The sequence below is a fragment of the Haplochromis burtoni genome, unplaced genomic scaffold (genome assembly GCF_018398535.1).
Source record: "Haplochromis burtoni strain Fernald_Lab_line unplaced genomic scaffold, NCSU_Asbu1 Contig_462, whole genome shotgun sequence".
Taxonomy (NCBI): Eukaryota; Metazoa; Chordata; class Actinopteri; order Cichliformes; family Cichlidae; genus Haplochromis; species Haplochromis burtoni.
The window spans coordinates 408,561-429,173 of record NW_024582823.1 but is presented as its reverse complement, the minus strand read 5'-3'; the positions used below and the strand labels follow the sequence as shown (position 1 = coordinate 429,173).

Sequence of the window (20,613 nt, the reverse complement as noted above, 5' to 3'; positions counted from 1 at the left end):
ATTAAGTAATGCAACAAAGACTAATTCTATACGAACAGTGTTACAGAGTTTGGTTTACCATTGTCTGAATGATTTCTTAGCAAACCATGCCTGGAAGCTGTTGATGTTACCTTTTGCGTAAATGCTAAAAAATGCTTCCTGTGTTTTCTTTGACTTTATAAGCCGGTCCTCCTGGTGAGAAAGGTTTACCTGGAGAGAGGGGTTCGATTGGAGACCAAGGTGTTCCTGGTCTGCCAGGACTTCCTGCCTCTGAAGAACAACAAGGTATGTAAACAGAAGCTTTCGAAGGACACGAAACCTTTGACTTAAACAACATCGCAGTTGTTATGAAAAGAGCAGCTGACTGCTGCACGTTCATACTGGTTATTTTGTGGCTCGACCTGCTAACACGTGAACAGCCCTTTAAAGCCAAGTATATCATATTTGATATATGAGCTTTTACATTATCAGTGTGATTTTTGTTTCTCCCTGAAAAATCGAAAGAAACAGCACAATAGATTTTAAGGACTAAATTGCAAAAAAAAAAAATGCCTGCATTTTCTGGCAATTATTTTATGGTTCAGGCCTTAAAAGGATCATGTGAACAGATCCCAAAAAACTATGTGGGGCAAAGATTCTGTTATTATGTTTTGACGGGAAAGTGTGGGAAACGTTAAAAACCCTGGCCGGTTGCCTGGAGTTTGATATAATTAACATCAATAAACACAAACTTAGGAAGCTGGTCTTATGGGCCTTTGTAATAATCTTCTGTGTACTCCCTTCTTCTATCCCAACAACTGTAAAAAATAAAACTGTCATTTCAGCTGCTGTTCTCTCTAGTAAGCACCACCAGGTTTCTACCGATGTGGTAAAAGATCAGCATTTGCCTTTTTGAGTCACACGTTGTTTGTAAGACTCATAAGTAGTTTCCCTCTTCACGTCATATGGAGAAATAAAATGGCCAAAAACTCCACCTCTACCACCTTCACCTTCACCCAGTTACAGTAGTAGTATTAGTTTCCCAGGCCTTGTTGGAGTTGCGTTTTCACTGTGGAGGAACCATCTGTCAAAATCTGCCTAACTTGTGACTTTGTGGTGACTCACATTTTCCCCTTGGGCGTAGCCTAAGCAGAAAAAGATGGGAATGGGTTAACCTCCACTTGCCTTTTGATGACAGTGTTTCCTACTACATACTTCAGAAAACTGTCTGCCCTGCTGTGCTCACTTCTGAAAAGTAGCGTCAATCAAAATGAGTGATATCGTCTCAGTGCTTCGGATGAAGGACAAGAGATATAAATAGCCATGCAGTCCAGGTCTCTTTCACTGAGCCAAAATACAGAAGCAGTGTGTGATGAAGTACACCCAATGATAAGGTAACCAAAGTCATGCGGCCATGCTCTTTTTAAAGAGAAAAGCATTCTCCTGGCAACTCTCCCAAAGAAACCTGCAGTCTTTTTCTTATTCTACTGTCATGAACTTTAACGGCTAACATGCTAACTGAGGTCTGTGGAGGCTGAGCTCTTGGGTTTGTTTGATTCTTTGAACATTGTATTCTGACATTCGGGTTAATTTGCTGGCTCCTGCCTACTACTTACCTTTGTAATTCCTATGGAGGCAGTAAGGTTGTACTTAGTTCTTCACACAGCAGCTTTTGCTTTCTGTAATACATGCTATGTTGTTGTTCATCTTTGGTTGTATATAAATCAATAAATCAATCTGGAAAGCCCTGCTTTTTATCATGTCCTGATACTTAAAACTAAAACTTGGAAAATAGCTGTTGTTTTTTTTGTTTGTTTTTTTTACATATGAAACTACTAGGTAACCCTATTTGATGTTTTAGGTTGAGAGTTCCTTGTTTGACTTTCCAAAGTTAATAGAAATTGGAATGATTTAAGCCAGGGGTGTCAGACTCGAGACCTCGAGGGCCGGTGTCCTGCAGATGTATCCTTAATGCAACACAGCTGATTTAAATGGCTAAACTACCTCCTCAGCGTGTCTTGAAGTTCTCCAGAGGCTGGTAATGAACTAATCATTTATTCAGGTTTGTTGACCCAGGGTGAGATCTAAAACCTGCAGGACGCCTCCCCTTGAGGTCTGGAGCCTGACACCCCTGATTTAAGCAACTTTAACACTATATTTGTACCACTGTGATAGGAGGCGTGTGCCGATGTCAAAACTCCTGGACTGTTGTTATAACCACAGAAATAACTTCTGAAAACATTGTTTGTTTCCATCAGTCTTCGTTTTGTTCGGGCCAGAAGGTTTTGCTGGAGATAAAGGAGACAAGGGCCAACAAGGTGAACCAGGACGCCCTGCTCTCAGTGCAGGACCACAGGGAGTCAAGGGGCGCAGCGGGGAGATGGGCCCTCCTGGACCAAAAGGGACATGTGAGGGAATCAGGTTACTTTTATTGTTGTCTCTGTTTGTAAAATCTGTTACATCTTTATGTATTATACTTTTATTTGCCTTTAGGGGGAGAGCACCACAAGGGAGCCCCAGGTGAGAGAGGAAGGCCTGGAAACGCAGGCTCCAAAGGATCAAAAGGTGAAGTAGTAGTTTTCTAAACTGTTAATATTCGAAATAAATAAAAAAGCAGTCATTTAATCAGAACAATTTCCTCCTGTGTACGTTTAGGTGATCATGGAGAATGTCAGTGCAACGTTGTAAATGCTATACCTGGTTTACCCGGCCGTCCCGGTGATCCTGGCGATCCGGGGATGACTGGAGAGTTTGGTCAGGAAGGTGATCCAGGAGATCCAGGTCTCCAAGGAGACGAAGGGTTCGCAGTAAGGCAAAATAAAAAAAAGACAAACTCTACTTGTACAGACAAAAAAAACTCCAAACATCTCCTTATTCCCCTCCGCTTTGTTCTCTTGTGCTATAGGGATTTCCTGGGCTCGATGGTTTGCCAGGCCCAAAAGGTCGTAAGGGGGACACAACTATCGCCAAAGAGAAAGGTGCCTCTTATCTTATTTTTGTCTTATTTCAGATCAACAGTGGAGTTACAAGTGAGCAAGAAAAGAAATACCATGTTTATTTGTGTTTGTGGTTGTTTGCATGCCTGGCAATGTCTTTGTATTCCCAACAGGACATCACGGTGACCCAGGAGATTTAGGAAAAGATGGTGAGCCAGGAGCACCTGGGGCTCCAGGCAGAAGCGGTCAGGCTGGTTTGCCTGGCAACCGAGGTTCTCCAGTGAGTCCATCACTATTTCACATTGTCTTTACCTTTAAAAAAGTCTCCTACTCTGTGATTTGCATCTTATCCTAAACTATTTGTTGCTCATTTGTTCCCTTTACTTGCCTCGCTTGAGTACCAACAATCTTAAAATGCAGTGATTGTGATGGTCCATATAAATAGGGAGAAGGACCCAGGGGAGAACGTGGGGACAAAGGTTTCCCAGGTGTTTCTGGTCGACCGGGCGCAGTAGGGTTGAGCGGAGAACCAGGTCTAAATCTTGAGGGTGTCAAAGGTGTGCGTGGCTTACCTGGTGACGACGGTCTCACTGGCTATGATGGAAGTCCAGGAACACCAGGCAGTCCAGGTAATGAGCTGCCTCCTTACCTACTTCTATTCTGTCTTATTTGTGGTGTTGCATATATCTCCTCTAAGGCTTTGTCTCCTTACAGGCATTTTACTCATTTTCACTCTACTAAATATTATATTTTATTTTGTCTTTTTTTAAATATTCTCTTTTGTCACTTCCTTTTGTCACAAGGAAGTCAAATGGGAATGACGATTAATGGCCGGTGTTTAAAAGAGGACGATGCATGTAGATTGTTTTCCATTTTATTGACTTTTCTTCCTTTGCCTCGTGCTATCTCTTTGTTGCAGGAGCTCCATCTCTCAAACCAGCTGCAGCTGAGCTTGTTTGAGATAATGCTTGTGCTTTTGAATAACTCTTATTTCGAATGCCTCTCTCTTTCATTCTCCCTCATTTGCAACTGAAAGGCGGCTGTAGTCTGACAGGAGGAGAAGGACAGGTGGATGTAACAGGTAGCTGGCATAACAACGTTTTCACCTTATTGCTTCGATTGTGACTACTCTGTTGTGCTTTGCTTCTAGGTTATTTGTTTGGGATGCATGATGAATTATGAAATGTTTAAAATATTTCAGTGTGTCCAGACACCAGCTAATGTAAGGATAAAGATAATGTCACTTTCTCAAAACCGTTCACGCTGGGCAGCAGTAAAAGTTCACCTTCACCAAAGTAGTTCTTTCTAAACACTTTGACGCACATTTAAAATCTTGTCCTGAATATCGTGTTTGTTATTTTCTTCTCAGGCCCTTGCGATACATTTGTAGGACCTCCTGGATCACCTGGACTTCCAGGGCCTACTGGATTATCAGGAGTTAAAGGTAAAATATCAAGACCCTGATGCTATGCTTTGTTCCTTGCAGGGGAACTATGTTTTGATACCTTCTTTTACGCTCGATCCAACAGGTCTTCCTGGCCAAAAAGGACCACAGGGTTTCTATGGAGTAAGGGGAACGAAAGGAGAATTAGGAGATCAAGGCATTGGTGGCCCCCCTGGACCACCAGGTGAAGACTGATAAGAAAATCCCAAGGGCCAGTTTTCGTAACAGTATACACTTGCACAAAACCCTCTTTTGGTGTTCAAAGGCTACTGTTGGTACTTCCTTAAGAGGCATAGTGTCAGTCTTTTAGTTTCTTTGAACCTTTTCTCTCATCAGGTTTTTGACCCACTAATTTGAGCTGCTTTTTGTTCATTGTCTTGGTTGCTGTTGATGAACTTGCTATGACTTTATTAATTTGTGCATTTTTAGGAGATTATCTGCAGACCTTTGCACTCCCATCAGCCCTTTTTTTTGAGATTGTACTGTAGCATCATGCTAATTTTCCCCGTTTAGTAAATCTGGCCCCAACTGTGCAATAGTCCTGTAGATAGAACTGTTCTAATTGTTGGTTGAAATATTATCTTTAGTCTATATTTTCTTTTGTTGGTTCTGTAAACAGGTTTTACAGGCCCTCGTGGAGACTTGGGAACCCCAGGCAGTAAAGGCTCCGTAGGAGTCGCCGGCTCATCCGGTATGTCTGGTCGGCATGGAACACAGGGTGAAAAGGGTGTTCATGGAGAAATCTTGGATGCAATGCCTGGATCACCCGGAGACCCAGGACTGCCTGGACTTCGAGGGTTTAAAGGCCTATTGGGAGAACAAGGAGAACCAGGTTATCCAGGTAAGCAGTTTCTCTTTTTCATTTTTTCAAATCCCTAATTTGATAGGTATGATTCATGGTTTATATCCATCTACTTGTCCAGGAATGGGTGGCATGCCTGGTATGACTGGCTTAAAGGGTAAGGTTGGCCCTCCAGGGCTGCTGGGGGAGGAAGGAAAGCCTGGCCCAGATGGCAATTTTGGCTATCCTGGTGATCCTGGGAGGACAGGTCCCCGAGGGCTACATGGTGCAGTTGGACACCCAGGTTAGAAGAATATACACACAAGTTTACATTTCCACAAATCTTCACATTTATGTCTGACATCCCACTTGTGTCTTGTTGTCTAGGTTTAACTGGAGAGAGGGGAAATGAAGGAGACCCAGGTCCTCCAGGACCTATTGGTTTAAAAGGTATCCCAGGGGAATTTGGAAATGATGGCGTCATCGGAGAGAGTGGTCCACCTGGTGATCCAGGATTTCCCGGTTTAAATGGACGCCCTGGCATTCCAGGAATGAAGGGTTTGTTTCTTAATTAATCAAATGCTTAAGACCATAAAGAAACACAAAATAAATTATGTGAACATGCCCACCATTTGTCAAAATGTTCTGTGGTTCCTCCATTTTAAGGATACAAAGGGTCACATGGCATGTCAGGTTTTGAGGGTCGTAGTGGTGATCTCGGATTGAAGGGCCACAGTGGACTGAAAGGAGAGTCGGGCCTGCAAGGTGAAGTAGGCCTAAAAGGAATAAAAGGCCAAGGTGGAGAAAAAGGTGAGACTGGCACCTGTAGATTCCTTGAGCTGTTTTGAAACTGGACAAAAACTCAACAACTGACCACAACTGTCTGCTAGGTGATCGTGGTCTGACAGGACCTCCTGGGGAGAAACCAAAAGTTCCTCCACAGATGCTTGTTGAAATGAAAGGACTCAAGGGAGAGGGTGGACCTGTAGGAAATCAAGGTTTCATTGGGGCAAGAGGTGTGAAGCTCAAATCAAAATTTATTTCCTCCTTTTGTCTCAGTTCCTCTGCTCTCTCACCCCTAACTTTGTCACATCTTACTCTTTTCCAAAGGCTCTAAGGGTTTTCCCGGTGTGCCGGGGGAGGAGGGAACCCATGGTTTCCCCGGGGACCCCAGCAATGAGAAAGGATATCAAGGAGATCCAGGTCCACAGGGGCTACCAGGAATCAAAGGAATGCCAGGGATAACTGGAAACCGAGGAATTACTGGTTTCGGGGGAATGCCTGGTGTAAAGGTGAAACTATCAATAAAATGAATGTAATTCAGTTATCAAGGGGCAACATCCAGGTCTGAGTGAAGAAGTCAACACCAAGATGTGGAAGTCTTCCAATACTCACTTGAGGAAGGCTCTAAAGCAAGTCAGCTGAAGTAACTGACTTATTGGAATGTCCAACTTTATCTCTATGAGACATCGATCCCGTGCACCTTACACTTTGCTAGTGCTGTACATGAACATTCTATAAGTATGCTTTTGTTAAACTCGCTTATATTTCCTGCGCTCAGCTAAGTTGTGAAAAAAAGTTTGAAACTTCAGACTTAATACTAGCATCCCTGGCTCTAAAAAAATTATCCCCTTGCACTAGTGTACAGGTGATGTAAAAGGCCCGTTCAGCTCATCATGCACTGTTTTCACCACGGCTAGTGCTAGCAGCATTTGCTAGCAGACAATGCACCTACCATCAGTAGTGCTGAAGCCAGTCCCTATATAAAGGTTTTACTTCACAGTAACACGATCAAGCTCTATGTCTGTGTTTTAGCTCTATGTACCCACAGAACAACCCCCCACTCCCACCACATCAGTGCTAAACAGCAGACAGGTGCAGCTAGATTCTAGTAGGTGGATATAGTGGAGCAGTTAGCAGCTAAAAGCTAAAGTTCCCTAAACTTCCTATAGAAGTAGTACTTTTTCAAAGAAAAATATTGTTTAAAAGTTTTATATAATTGAGTGTGATTTAGAGACAGTGAGGCCCAAGGATACTATTGGAGTGCAATATAAAAAAACAGGTGTAAAGTGATTCAGGATAAACTGATCCAGGATAAAGTCTAGTTATGTATCTTGACCCTCTGATCTTTACAATTTCTTTCTCTATCTTCCCTTCCTGAATGGTTTGAGAACTTCTTTAAATCCTAAATTTATATTTTCAGCTTCGTCTGTAAAAAATCATTTTTTTACCTGCATGTTCAGCACGTTTCTTTTCTCGCAGACATCATTCCTGTGTGCGCATATGTTTTTAATTGTCCACATACAACTTTTTTAGGGAACTAAAGGGAGTCCTGGTGCCTATGGCTCATCGGGTGAAACAGGAAGGAAGGGAGACAGAGGTACAACCAGGAACTTTAATTTCAGACATTCTGAGATTTAAACACTGATTATAGTGATCATGAGGGAAATTTGTATGTAGTGTTAAATTGTAATAAATTTCACAGGTGAGAAAGGCCCTCGTATAGACCTTCCTGGAGTTCCTGGATTGAGAGGAGAGGATGGATTTATAGGAGAGCCAGGTACAAACTGTAGCTCATCAAATTTCTTCTTTTCTTGTTTTGATTAGCAATTGTTAACTAGTGTGGTCTGAAATTAAATGATTTAATATCCCTCTTAAAGGCCAGACAGGACTAACTGGAACGACTGGGGACAGAGGTATACCTGGCTTTGAAGGTATTAAAGGCATGAAGGGAGAGGCAGGCATTCTGGGTTTACCAGGATTTCCAGGTAGAACACACACTCACACTGACCACTTAATTGTACAGTTTTGAATGCTAGATATTATATATGCATGACACTGCATTTACATGTATATATTTCATAGGATCGGATGGGCAGAAGGGAACGTCTGGTAATCAAGGTCAAAAGGGCCTTCCAGGCTCTCCTGGGCAAGAGGGCCAACCAGGCATTCCTGGCTTCCGGGGTGTCAAAGGTCAGATAACTGTCCTGTTCTTTCTCTTCAAACTACATGCCTGTTTTCTCCAATATTATTCTGTACTATGAAAATGTGTACAGGTCTTCCTGGCCCAAAAGGTCTTGATGGATTAGATGGATTGAAAGGGCAGAAGGGTTTCACTGGAACACCAGGTACTATTTTCCAAGAATTCATGGACATTTTTTCCCTGTGTGCAATCCTAAAACATATAGAGTATAATACCTCTACTGGAATATACCACTAATATTTCAAAATAAAGGTCAACCACTACTTCAGATACACAAAGGATAGTGGATAAAGAACATCCAAAATAGCAAAAAATAGCATCACAAGCTGGGGGTTAGACTCTAAACATAATATCAAAATGTGTCTTTGTCTTTCATTGGTTGTGTATTCATAGACATTAAAGCAACAATTAAATCCAGCCTAAACAGAATGAAAGATATGTCTTGCTTTTTCTGTGTTGCAAAAACTTTAGTAACCCCACATTTCCTGGCTTTTTCCATCAGGTCCAAACATCACTGGACCTGCTGGGGAGACGGGAATTAAAGGACAGAAGGGAGACAGCGGTGACCCTAATAACCAGCCAGGTTCTCCAGGTGCACTGGGTTCGAAAGGCTTCCAGGGACCTCATGGTTAGTCTCTACCGCCATGCATTAATAAGACCCATTTGTAATACAATTCAACTTTCTTAAAGCTGACACAATCCCATGTTTCATCCATTCAGGTGATCAAGGACAACCTGGCCCACCAGGATTCCGTGGCCCCCCAGGATTAAATGGGACCTCAGACAGAAGGGGACCCCTTGGGGACTCTGGCTTTGCTGGGCCTAAAGGATACCAAGGTAAAAAAAATTCAGTTTTGTGAAAGGAAACCATTATTATTGCACACCAGTACACTGGGATGCTTTGTCTTCAATTTATCTGTATTTATTAACCCGTATTGACGTATTTTCCAGGTTTCACTGGAAACAGAGGTCTTTCTGGTGTGGACGCTCCCCCAGGAGAGCAGGGTGTAACAGGAATAAATGGCTTTCCTGGATTCCCAGGAAGGAAAGGAATTAAAGGAGATCAAGGTCCAGTTGGATACATAGGGTCAAATGGTATTTCTGGGAAGAAAGGTACGGATTAAATTAAAACATTTAACTGTGTTTAAATTAGTACTGCATGAGTGTACATGGTCAAATAATCAGCTAATGGAATTGCAACAGTATTATTTAATTTCTAGAGTTTGTCACAACAGTACAGTTTTGTCTGTGCAACTATATCAGTCTCACACATTGCTGTGGATGACTTTTGGCCCCTTCTTCTTTACGTTGCTTCAGTTCATTCAGGTTTGCAGGTATTCATTAATGCAAAGCTCTCCATTTGTGTTGCCAACTTATCACCTTGATTCTTTTCTTTCTTTTTTTTAGTTATTCTGCTGTAGCTTTACTGGTTTGCTTGGGATATTGTCCTATTGCATGTCCCACTTTCAACCAAGTTTTAGCTGGTAGGCGGATGGCATCACATTGGACTCTAGAATACTTTGGTACACAGAGGAGTTCAGTGACTGAAAAGTAACAGGGCGTCATGGCTGCAAAACAAGCCAAAATCCTCACCCCTCCACCACTGTGATTAACAGTGGATATGAGGTGTTTGTTGATATGTTGGGTTAGGTTATCACCAAATGTGGTGCCGTGCATTATGGCCAAACACTTCCACTTTGGGTTTAGCTGTCCAAAGGACATTGTTCCGGAAGTCTTGTGTGCATTCAGAGGTAAATTTGCAAACCTAAGTCATATGGTGATGTTCTTAGAGAAAATAATTTTTCTCTGGCAACCAAACAAGTCATACTAGTGCAGTCTTTTTCTAATTATTCTGCCATTAACTTTAACATTTAGCTTGCTAAATGAGGTCTGAGATGTAGTCTTGTTTTTTTGGAGTTTCTCTAAGCATTACACAGTCTGAAACAGGATAAAGTTGCAGGGATGCCCACTCCTGGGAAGATTGTGTTAACTCAAACTCCATTCCAGCAAACTGCCTAAATGTCTGCTTTTTAGAGGTGGTCACACTCCCCAGTGATCAGTTAATCAAGTGCATTTGCTACTTACCCTCCTAATTCCTATGGAAGCAGTAATGGTGCTCACAGCACTCCTGTGAAAAGTTTCTTTTTCACATGACTATCAGTTTTTTGGGACGGTAGACTTCTTACTAGTAATTTAGGTCAAAGAAATACTGTTGAATTACCTAAAAATCACACAAAGAAGCTTAAGTTACAAAAAGATTGTGCCAAAGATGCCCCATACGGTCCTGCTAAGGCATATTATGATGATTCATTTCATCTGCTTTTTTTGTTACAGGAATGAAAGGAGAGCAAGGATTCATGGGATTACCTGGCAAGACTGGTGTAAAGGGAGAAAGAGGGCCAGTCGGTCCAAAGGGAAGCACTGGACTTCCAGGTTAATTATAGAGTCATAATATACTGACTGACCTCTAGGTATCATACCCTGTGTGGGTACATGTATGCTCGTTTTCTTTTTGTCTTCACTGTTATATGATCTGTTTTCCAGGTCTTCCTGGGCCTCCAGGAAACCAGGGTCCTCCTCCAGTTTCCATCAGAATTCCAGGAGAGAGGGGACTTCCTGGACCACAGGGTATCCGAGGACCCAAGGGGTATATAGGGGATCCAGGTGCACAAGGTCTTCCTGGAGATCAAGGTTAGTTATTGTAAAACTTTTGCTGTTGACCATTCCTAAAAATTGTCGGGCCCAATTAATACATATAGATATTGTTTCTGTACAGGGTTCGTGGGACCCATTGGACAAAAAGGAATGCCAGGGATCAGTGGTAGACCGGGAATCCCTGGATTGCGTGGCGAAGGTGGACAAATTGGCCACCCTGGTCTACAGGGCATGGAAGGTGCGTCTGATACTCTGGTATTTTGGAATTAGCTTAATAAAACCTGGATTAAAAGATTTAAAGTAGGTGTGAACTATAACATTGTGTGAGTGTTGATTTAGTGAAAAAATGTCAAATGTCTGATTGGATTATCGTAATATCATAGAGTAGATAGTTAACAGGTCTTGAGGCCATATATGAAATACTGAATGATTCAGGTATACTGAGTATGTGAATGCATCACCTCAGTAGGTTATAAGACCACCGAATGAACTCCTCATTCCTCATTAGGTCACCACGGTAACCCGGGAATTTCCGGTTTACCTGGCATGCCTGGCCGCAGTGTCAGTGTGGGTTACTTGCTGGTGAAACACAGTCAGTCCGATCAGATACCCATGTGTCCCGTGGGTATGGCTAAACTGTGGGATGGCTACAGCTTGCTGTACCTCGAGGGCCAGGAAAAGGCCCACAACCAGGACCTTGGTAAGTCATCCTAAGTGTGAAAATTACTCTACATGTGTTAATGTGTGTTAAAGTTTTACTTGCTTCTTCGTGCTGAATGTTGTTCTTTACAACTGCGGCTGCATGTTTGTGGTCACTGTCACGCAGAAGCAATGTTTCACTATTTGTAACTTCCTGATGGTGTTGCATGATAGAAATGAACCTCTTGATTATTTTAAGGCTGCTTTTAAAATGTTGACCGACAGATTCTGTCAGATTACTTTAAATCTGCTAAATAAAACTATTTAAAGTGTACCACACAGACAAAACCTTTCAAAGAAGAAAAAATACCATCTTCTTATTATACATGACAAGTTTGTAAATTTATATATTTATATAATATGTAATAGCTTGATTTTTTTTTCACTTGTGTGATATTTAGTGATTTAATTTCTTTACATTTTTCTTCAAAGGAGCCAGAAATTCCTGTAATTTTTATAAAGTGTTTGTATTTTCTGTTTTTTCAAGGTTTGGCAGGCTCCTGCCTCTCAAAGTTCAGCACCATGCCCTTCCTCTACTGCAATCCAGGAGACATTTGTTACTACGCCAGCAGAAATGACAAATCCTACTGGCTGTCAACAACTGCCCCGCTACCTATGATGCCTGTCGAGCAGGGCGGCATAAAACCATACATCAGCCGCTGCTCAGTGTGTGAAGCTCCATCAGTTGCAATAGCAGTGCACAGTCAGGACATCACCATCCCACAGTGTCCTGCAGGCTGGCGCAGCTTGTGGATTGGCTACTCCTTCCTCATGGTGAGTTTCAGGTTCAGGTTCCAGAAGTCTGATTTACAGTGTGTGTGTGGGATAATGTGCCGACAGAGAAGTTGCATAGTTGTAGAGTAGCATGTGGCTTTCTGAACCATAAATCCAATTCCTAAACCATCTTGCAACCAACATGCATTTTTTTCTTACAGCCAGCATAAAGAAGTCAAATTGTGCAGAAAAGTGTGAACTTTGACCTTAGTAAATATTTCTGTTACATTCATGGTCTGAATTTCTAGTTTTAAGTCTTATTAAAAGCAGCAGGATGTTTATTTTCTGAATTATGGCCCCATTCTTCACATATGACAAGAAATCAGAGTTTCCAATATATGTTTAAATTCTATAATTAAAAGTCAGAATATGTAGGAAATATTTTTAACAGAACTGATTGATGTATATCTTGTCCTACTTCTACAGAAATACACATAATTATTTTCCCAGTAACTGGTGTTAGTATCAGCCCTGGCCCCAAAACAATTGTATTGGTTGACTTTATTTTAATATTATTGGATTTGCTGACAGAGAAAACACATTTTCAATTGTTCAACTCGACTTCTCACCTGCCTGATTAAAATTTCCTTTCACCTTTGTCCTTGCAGCACACCGCAGCAGGAAACGAAGGCGGAGGTCAGTCCTTGTCGTCGCCCGGTTCGTGCCTGGAAGACTTCCGCACAACACCATTCATCGAGTGCAACGGGGCCAAAGGCACTTGCCATTACTTTGCTAACAAGCAGAGCTTCTGGCTGACCTCCATAGATCAGCAGTTCCACTCTGAGCCGTCATCAGAGACGCTAAAAGCGGGCCAGCTCCTGTCACGCATCAGCCGTTGCCAGGTCTGCATGAAGAACTTGTGAAAGACTCAACAGCAGACTTCACATTGACAGCGGTCTAATACTAAAACCGATCAGATAACAGGGGATCCAGAAAATGTAGATCACTGTCAATGGGGAAACTTGTTTCCCTGAGCTGCAAAGCTCAGATATGCAATGACTGATGATTGAGATGCCTCGAGCTTTGAGTTACACTGTAGATAAATAAGCAGAGGCGGTGAGGACGGCAGTATTGTGGAGAAACATCATCTTTGTGTTAAATGTAGTTTGGTGCTTCATTTTTTAACTTATTACCTCAGTTACTATGACACATTGTTATCAGAGACCATACACTACAGCTGAACCAAAGATGCACATATGTATGCAATGCTTAGTTTAACTACATGCTCTTATTGTTTAGGATTTAAAGCCCGACATAAAGACACTAACACTGCTTTTCAGCCACATGAAGGTGAGAAGGGTTTCATTGGAGCTCATGAACACGTGTTTGTAGATACTTTTGAAAGGGTTATCCTGCTTCTTTTCAGTTACTCTTACAAAGCCGAGTTTTATAAAATTACCATGCACTGTTAGCTTGCTTTTGTCAACTTCTGCAGAGCCACGTAACTTTTCCTGACGCGTTCGTACAATGCACTGATACCGTTTTTACTATCTGAATGAACTTGACCCCATTCCTGCAAGTTTTTTAAATGTATATCCAATCTAGTACTACTTACATCATTTTCCTTTACACTTTTAGCCTCTGGATTACGCCATCAGGACAGAATGTAAACACAGAGGTCTGACCATAGCCGATCCTTGCTCCTGTCACTGACCCTTTGTTAGATAGGAGCGTTTCACAGAATTTAGAAAAGATTCTATTTCATCTACATGCACTTCTTAAGAAATAATTATTAGACCAGAAAAATACTGACAACATCTGATATAATTGTAATATAATTATAGTGTTTTTATAACATGATTATTTCATCGGATCGGAAAGATTAAATGTTGTTTGTTACACTTGTGTGTCATTGTCCTTCTGAATCTCACAAAGCAGACTGCAAAGTGCAAAATAAAAAAATCTTTATTACGACAGAATGCTTAAAAATTCGAACACCTGTATTTTTATTTATTTATTTATTTTTAAATACACTCATCGAAAAGTTCCAAAAAGTGCAGATAAAATATAAAGATCAGTTTCAACAGTGACAGAACTTTAAAGTCTGATTAATAAAACCTTACAATTCATCATAAACAGTGCAACGTGCAGCCTAACTAATTAGTGCTGTTACATGTGCGTGAAATTCTGGTGGCGAAACGCTGACAAACGGCAGTGACATCTGTCCTCAGGAGCACGTTTGGGCTATTAGTGCAGTTCGAGTCATTAAAGTGGAAAGTTTCAGAAACAAAGAGTGATAATGCGCCGTGCATTTTATGTCCCTTCCTTACAAAGAAACATGGGAAAAATCTCTCTGGACACTATGATCTTCACAGCATCAGAAGTGTAGATTTGTGTTTTACCAAGAGGTCATTAACACGGTTTGGTCTCAGTTAAGGCAAGAGGGAAAAAAAAGAAAAAAGAAAGGAAAAGTACCATCACAGTATGCATTTGGTCATCAGACTATCCTGGTGATTGCCTTTGGTTAAAAATGAGCCTACAGGTGGCCTCCGCCTCCTCTTCCTCACCTCTCTTTGGCCCCTAACAGCAGCCAGATCTTCCCTTCTTGCTGCCGACCATCCTGCATTCCTCTAGATCCACAGTAGGAGATTCCTGATTCTCTTGCCTCTTCCTTAGAATGGAAGGCAGCACCAGATCAAACAGCGTCTCAAACAGGGTGTCCACGTTATAGCCGGTCTTGGCACTCGTCTCGAAGCACATCTTCTCTGCTGGCAAGCTGTTCTTTTCCTCCAGGCCCTTATAGCGCAGTATTCTCCCATAAAGAGCCACTGCATCCTCATTGATCACCTGCTTGCGAAGCATCACGCCAGGTAGGGATGTAGGGGAGGCCGGCGGCGTGGGACAACCAGACAGCACCTCGCACTCCTGGTTGCACTCAGTTCGGTCCTTGACTAGGCCATCTGAGTCGTGGCATAGCTGGGCTTTGGAGTCTGTGAGATCCGCCTTGTTTCCCACTAAGGCGTAGATGCAGTCATGGTTAGCGGTGTCAGTCAGGGACAGGAAGCGCTCCTCCAGCTCAGCTAGGCTCTGCCAGTTGGTGACGTCGTAAGTGAGGATGACTGCGGCTGCACCTCGACAGTACATGGATCCCAGACCGTGGAACTGTTCCCGGCCTGAGGAGACAAAGGCAGGTCAAAAGAGTGAGTACCGACTCACCACGAGCACTCATTTTTTTTAAAAAAAAGGAAAAAAGATTTTCTGTACGAGCAACGGAAAGACATTGTGTGACAGTCAGCAGTTTGAAAACAGAAACAATCTTTGTTATTGAAATATGCAGAATGCTTGAAAGGGCGCATTGTGTGAATCCAGTGCACTTTAACCTCTACAGACTTTAACAAAAACCTTCCCCACCAGGGGGCACTGTTTTACAAGTGAGTGCACTGAGATATTTTGGGATGTTTGTTGTTGTTGCATGTTGCAGCTTTTCATATTTCCTTCTAGCCTAACCCACAATTTAAGGGCAGGAGGTCGACTAATTGTTGTGGTTTTCTTCATATTATTGTTGAGTCTTTACCTTAGGATATAATGAAACTTGAGGCGACTGTTGGGATTTGGCGCTATATAAATAAAACTGAATTTAACTTCATTACTAGAGACTAGTAAGATGTACGTAACTAGATGTTTAAACATTGACGAACTTGCATAATTAATATTTGATTGAACATATTATTCTTATTTTGTTATGGCAGAACGGCAGTTAGTGGTTCAAGGATAACTGCAGCCCCCTCTCTCTCCCTCTGATAGTTGTAAACAAGTGAGGGGGGAAAGTAAACAGATGACACCCGAGCTAAACAGTGTGGTTCTGCAGTACTTCGACACAAAAAATATGTTTGTATAAAATGGAATATGACAAGGCAACCAAAGCCAGGCTGCGTCGTAAGTTCAATGTTTGACAACGGTATTAATCCCAAACTCCTCTTAAAAAGATCGCTGAGACCAGTTTGTGTGTGTGTGTGTGTGTGTGTGTGTGTGTGTGTGTGTTTTTCCATTCACAAACAGTCGTTTTATATTAGAATGCCAATCAGTCAACTGACAGGAGTGGGTGGATTTAAACGGTCTGGAATGTAATGCTGCTGAAGGCAAATGCTGCACTTCAACACCACCACAATCTACTGCCTTAAAAGTTACCATCAAGAATAGGAAGTGCCCCAATCAAACCCATTCATCCATCTTTTCTGCTTATCCAGTTCAGGGTCACAGTGAGGCTTGAGCCCATCCCAGCTATCACAGGCGAGAGCGCAGGGTAGATCCTGGACAAGTCGCATGTTGACCGCAGGGCTAAAAAACCGCCCACGCAGACACGGTGAGAACATGCAGACCTCCTTGCTGTTGCTTTGAGGTGAAAGTGTTAACCACCGTGCTTTGCAGCCTTTGTCAATCCATTCCAGGAAATAACTGAACATTCTAACCCTCACAAAGACAGATTTATAGCAAAGCTGTTTTGTTAGTGTGCTTACTTTGCTATACAAAACCTGGAAGCAGTATTTATGCATCTGCTGTGTTTTTTATCAAGTGATTGATGATTTATTAGTTTGTTTTCCCTAGCCATCATTTAAAGATACTGATGACAGACTCATATATGAAAAAGAAAAGCAGCAAACGGTACTTTTTCTTCACCCCCCTTCTCATTGACAAATAAAGAATTTTCTTTTTTATTTCGTCAGCTCAAATGGCAGGAATGTACAACAACTTACTCAGCTCCCCTGCTTCTCTGGGAAAATACTGCTACATGTAACTTTGGAAAAGACAGGTTAAAGCACGGGGACTCAATTCCTCCTGTCATAACTTCATCATGTGACTTTTAAGAGGAAGAGGCCCGACAGCATGAAGGCCCGCACAACAGAATGTAACTGAAAAGACTAGTAAAGAAGCAGGCAGCTTAGAGTTTCACGGATTAACAAAAATAAGAACAACAGCACTCAAGACTTCCACACTATCACAGCTTTGTGGTGTATACCGAAATATAGGCAACAACTGAAACGACTCAGCGCTAACTGCACTCAGCAGGGACTTGACACAGAGGTCGTGGAGTTGGGGAACACAGCCAGGAAATGGCTCACTGGTGACATGGCCAGACTTTCCTTATCTCGATGGTTCACCAGCTCCATTTCTGTGAAGTACAAGGTTTGCCCTAATTCTTGTTTACACAACACTTGAATACAGTCAGCGCCGAGCTTATTCACCAGCAGTTACTGGATTGTTCCTATCACGACCAACAGAAAAGGCCAAATGAGTTTATCTGAATACACTGTGACACAATATTCAATATCACAGAGAAAAAACAAGCTGGCTCTGCCTATGAGAAACCCTCTATAATGAAGGGCGTTATTCACTTGGTGCATTATTAAAGGACAAATAACTGAAGAACTGACCTATATTTCACTTACTATCGCACAGACAGAAATATAATGACTGACCTACATTTAACTCAGTCAGTAATCATTTTAGTTTAGTCAGCAGGAAAACTGTTGGAGTTGTACTAATAATACTTTCATTTTCAGGTTGCAGAGTCACAATAAAAACTTTCCTTTTGATTTCAAATCAAAACTTCAGTGGCTGTTTGTCCAATAAGTGAACAATTTCAGACACATAACATGTAAAACAGGGGTGCCAAACATAAGGCTCAAGGTCCAGAATCAGCCTGCAAAACACTCCAATATGGCCTATTGAACGGCTTTTGAAATTTTGAAGGATGACATAAATTGTAGACTTTAGAATTTTTTTTACAGCTTTTCCTACTGTAAAGAAAAGACGTTCCCATGACGATTCATACTACACCAATGGAAGTAAGTAATAGATAAACAATGAAATACTAGAAAGCTATAGGTTTTTTTTCAATATTTACTATACTAATTTCAGATTTTTATGTTGCGTTAAAAAAATAAATTATCAATTAACAAAATTTTTTCTAATTTTCTAATTACAGTGTCCATTAGTCTGCACACTGAGCTAATGGAGTTTTTTTTCTATAATTTCACACATTTATTTCTTATAATTTAAGCCCAAAGCAGCATTTTTTAATCAAACAGAAAAACTGAGAATTTTTTTTCCCAAAAAACAAAAAAACAAAAATCACAGTTCTTGTTCTTATGTTAAAATAGCTCAGTAATGCAAACTTAAACTTCTTTACACTGACAGAAAAGGGAGTTTCACTGGTCTTGCCCAGCTAAAATCAATGTAAAATAAGTTTGACATTCTTTATATAAAATGTAAAGTTTAATTTTCTGGTAAAAAATTACTATTAAAAAAAAAAATAAAAAAAAAATACCCTCAGCACTGGAGCCCAAAGCACAATTGAACACACACAGTCTAGTTTTAGGGGCTCCAAATTTATTCACACTTTTCCACCAAATCAGAAAAGCAGTGGTTGTATTTTCTGAAGCCTCGTACAAATACATGTGACCATTTCTGCAGAAGTACCCAGATGATATTTCTCTATCGGGTCACAGTACAAATTGAGCAACACAAGTCAAGACAAAACACGCTTCTTTCCTTGTTCAGCACAAAGGAGGTGAACATGGGAACTGATTTAAGAAATGGAGCATTTTCGGTAAATTAGGACAAAGGCCAGCATGTAAAAACATGTGGGGTTTGTCCAGGGGGTGTTTGTCTGCATAGTGGGTGATTTTCTGGCAGCACCTTTGAGTTTTAAAGAGAGAAGTTGTTTTTTGTGGGGGAGTTTTTGTGTGTGTTACTTTAATCGGTTACATTCATTATTAATACACTTTTGATTCTTCATGACTAAAATATCTGCCATTACCTGTGATGATAACAAACTAAAACTGATATTCTCTTGCTCTTTGAAAGCCCACTTATCAAAAAGAAAGAAAGAAGAAAAACTGGTTTGTTTTCCAGAATAGCTCACTGACAGATCTTTATGTCACAATTACCGTTAATATTGCATAATACCCAGAACAGATGTCCGTGTTTCTGATGTTGGTGGGACCATATATACGAAAGTTACTTCTTCAGGATTCCTCGTGGTTGAGATTCTCAAATAAATGAATAAATGAGAAATTAATCCCTACTTTTAGTTTTTTTCCCCCCCCGAAGCATTTTTCTCCCTTGAGCCCAACTAACTGCAAAGATATCCTGGTGTCGCTTTTAATACATCATGCTTACAGTGCAGTATTGTGATAACATCATAATAGTGAGTAACGCATCATGATTGTACTGTAACATGAAATAGTCCTTATGTTGACTTTTTTTCTTTTTTAAATGGTAGAAATCTCTTTAATATGTCACTTAAAAGTCGTATTTTCTTTAAATATTAAAGTAGTCCCTTGAAGGGGAAGTGAAACGGACTTTTTTCCATGCAGACCAAATGAAAACTCCACTTATTTCCTATCTACCCACAGATCAATAAATACCATGCTTATTTTTGAGGAACTCGGTCAGCTTTTACGATAAGATCGACTCTGGAAATATTTTTAAAAAGTGACTAAAGGGAATAAAAGTCAGACTAAAAGCTTAGGCCGTCTGAACAGACAGAGAGGTCACATGGCAGTGATTACCTCAGATGAACGGATCATTCCTTATCAGGTAAACAAAGGCACTGAACCACCGGAAGAAGGCACGTTAAGAGTCTAGAGTAAACATTGGGGAAAGAGGGTAGAGTAAAGGATGGATTACCAGCTGTGTCCCATATTGAGATATTGTAAGGTCCCCATTGTTTGAGGAAAAATGCCCCTCCGACGGTGCTGACGGTCTCTTTGAACTTCCTCTCCATGTACCTGTGGAGCAGCGACGTCTTCCCCACGTTCATGTCTCCCAGGAGAACAACCTTGACGTCGGGCCTCTTCATCTTCGACACCTCGGGCATGACGCTGGCTTGTTCGGTCCCGCTATTTTATTTCTCTGACGCTCGGAGCGAAGACGCGCTCTAACTCGTGAAAAACACCGCAGGCTGGTCGCGAATTCCTCTGACAAACGTCATTTTCTGAACGAAAGTTCACTTCTGATAACGTGTCTATCCGGTGTTAGCTCATTCTCAAATCTGCTGTCCAAGTCCGAACTTCAAAAAGTCACTGAGGTAAAACAGGAAGTAGATGACGAGCCGCAGACCAACGAGGAGAATTTGCTCTGAACCGTGTCTTCCAGGTGGAGGAGGACGTGGACGGCCTCTAGTGGACAGTGGGAACAAAAGAAAAAAACGACTATTTTCAAGTTTTCAAGTTCAGTTATTATTATTATTATTATTATTATTATTATTATTATTATTATTATTGTTATAACTGAACTTGAAAACTTGAAAATAGTCGTTTTTTTCTTTTTCTTTTTATAATAATAATAATAATAATAATAATAATAATAATAATAATAATAATAATAATAATAATAATAATAATAACTGTGCCTAAGTCAAATAAGTTCAAGTGTATAG

The 20,613-nt window shown here is 41.1% G+C and overlaps 2 protein-coding genes across 2 annotated transcripts in view; one reads left to right on the top strand and one right to left on the bottom strand.

The window, feature by feature from the left end:
• Positions 1-14,071, top strand: part of col4a2 (collagen, type IV, alpha 2) — a gene marked incomplete at its 5' end in the record, with an annotated part of 39,017 nt that extends 24,946 nt beyond the window's left edge. Inside the window, 30 exon segments of the mRNA XM_014341208.1 lie at positions 163-264; positions 2,217-2,366; positions 2,452-2,523; positions 2,614-2,765; positions 2,864-2,936; positions 3,068-3,174; positions 3,340-3,523; positions 3,931-3,975; positions 4,264-4,338; positions 4,424-4,522; positions 4,958-5,179; positions 5,262-5,423; positions 5,507-5,677; positions 5,786-5,929; positions 6,010-6,135; positions 6,230-6,411; positions 7,436-7,499; positions 7,605-7,679; positions 7,780-7,887; positions 7,985-8,092; positions 8,176-8,247; positions 8,605-8,730; positions 8,823-8,939; positions 9,054-9,215; positions 10,437-10,535; positions 10,647-10,793; positions 10,879-10,995; positions 11,266-11,457; positions 11,944-12,230; positions 12,839-14,071. Of these exon segments, the coding sequence (XP_014196694.1) occupies positions 163-264; positions 2,217-2,366; positions 2,452-2,523; positions 2,614-2,765; positions 2,864-2,936; positions 3,068-3,174; positions 3,340-3,523; positions 3,931-3,975; positions 4,264-4,338; positions 4,424-4,522; positions 4,958-5,179; positions 5,262-5,423; positions 5,507-5,677; positions 5,786-5,929; positions 6,010-6,135; positions 6,230-6,411; positions 7,436-7,499; positions 7,605-7,679; positions 7,780-7,887; positions 7,985-8,092; positions 8,176-8,247; positions 8,605-8,730; positions 8,823-8,939; positions 9,054-9,215; positions 10,437-10,535; positions 10,647-10,793; positions 10,879-10,995; positions 11,266-11,457; positions 11,944-12,230; positions 12,839-13,093 (3,995 nt within the window).
• Positions 14,072-14,119: 48 nt separating this feature from the next.
• rab20 (RAB20, member RAS oncogene family) lies at positions 14,120-20,324 on the bottom strand. The gene is made up of 2 exons (XM_005945895.2): positions 19,863-20,324; positions 14,120-15,343 (listed from the first exon to the last, which is right to left on the bottom strand). The coding sequence occupies exons 1-2, from the start codon at positions 20,050-20,052 to the stop codon at positions 14,751-14,753; spliced, it is 783 nt and encodes a 260-aa protein (XP_005945957.1). The 5' UTR covers positions 20,053-20,324; the 3' UTR covers positions 14,120-14,750.
• Positions 20,325-20,613: the final 289 nt, after the last annotated feature.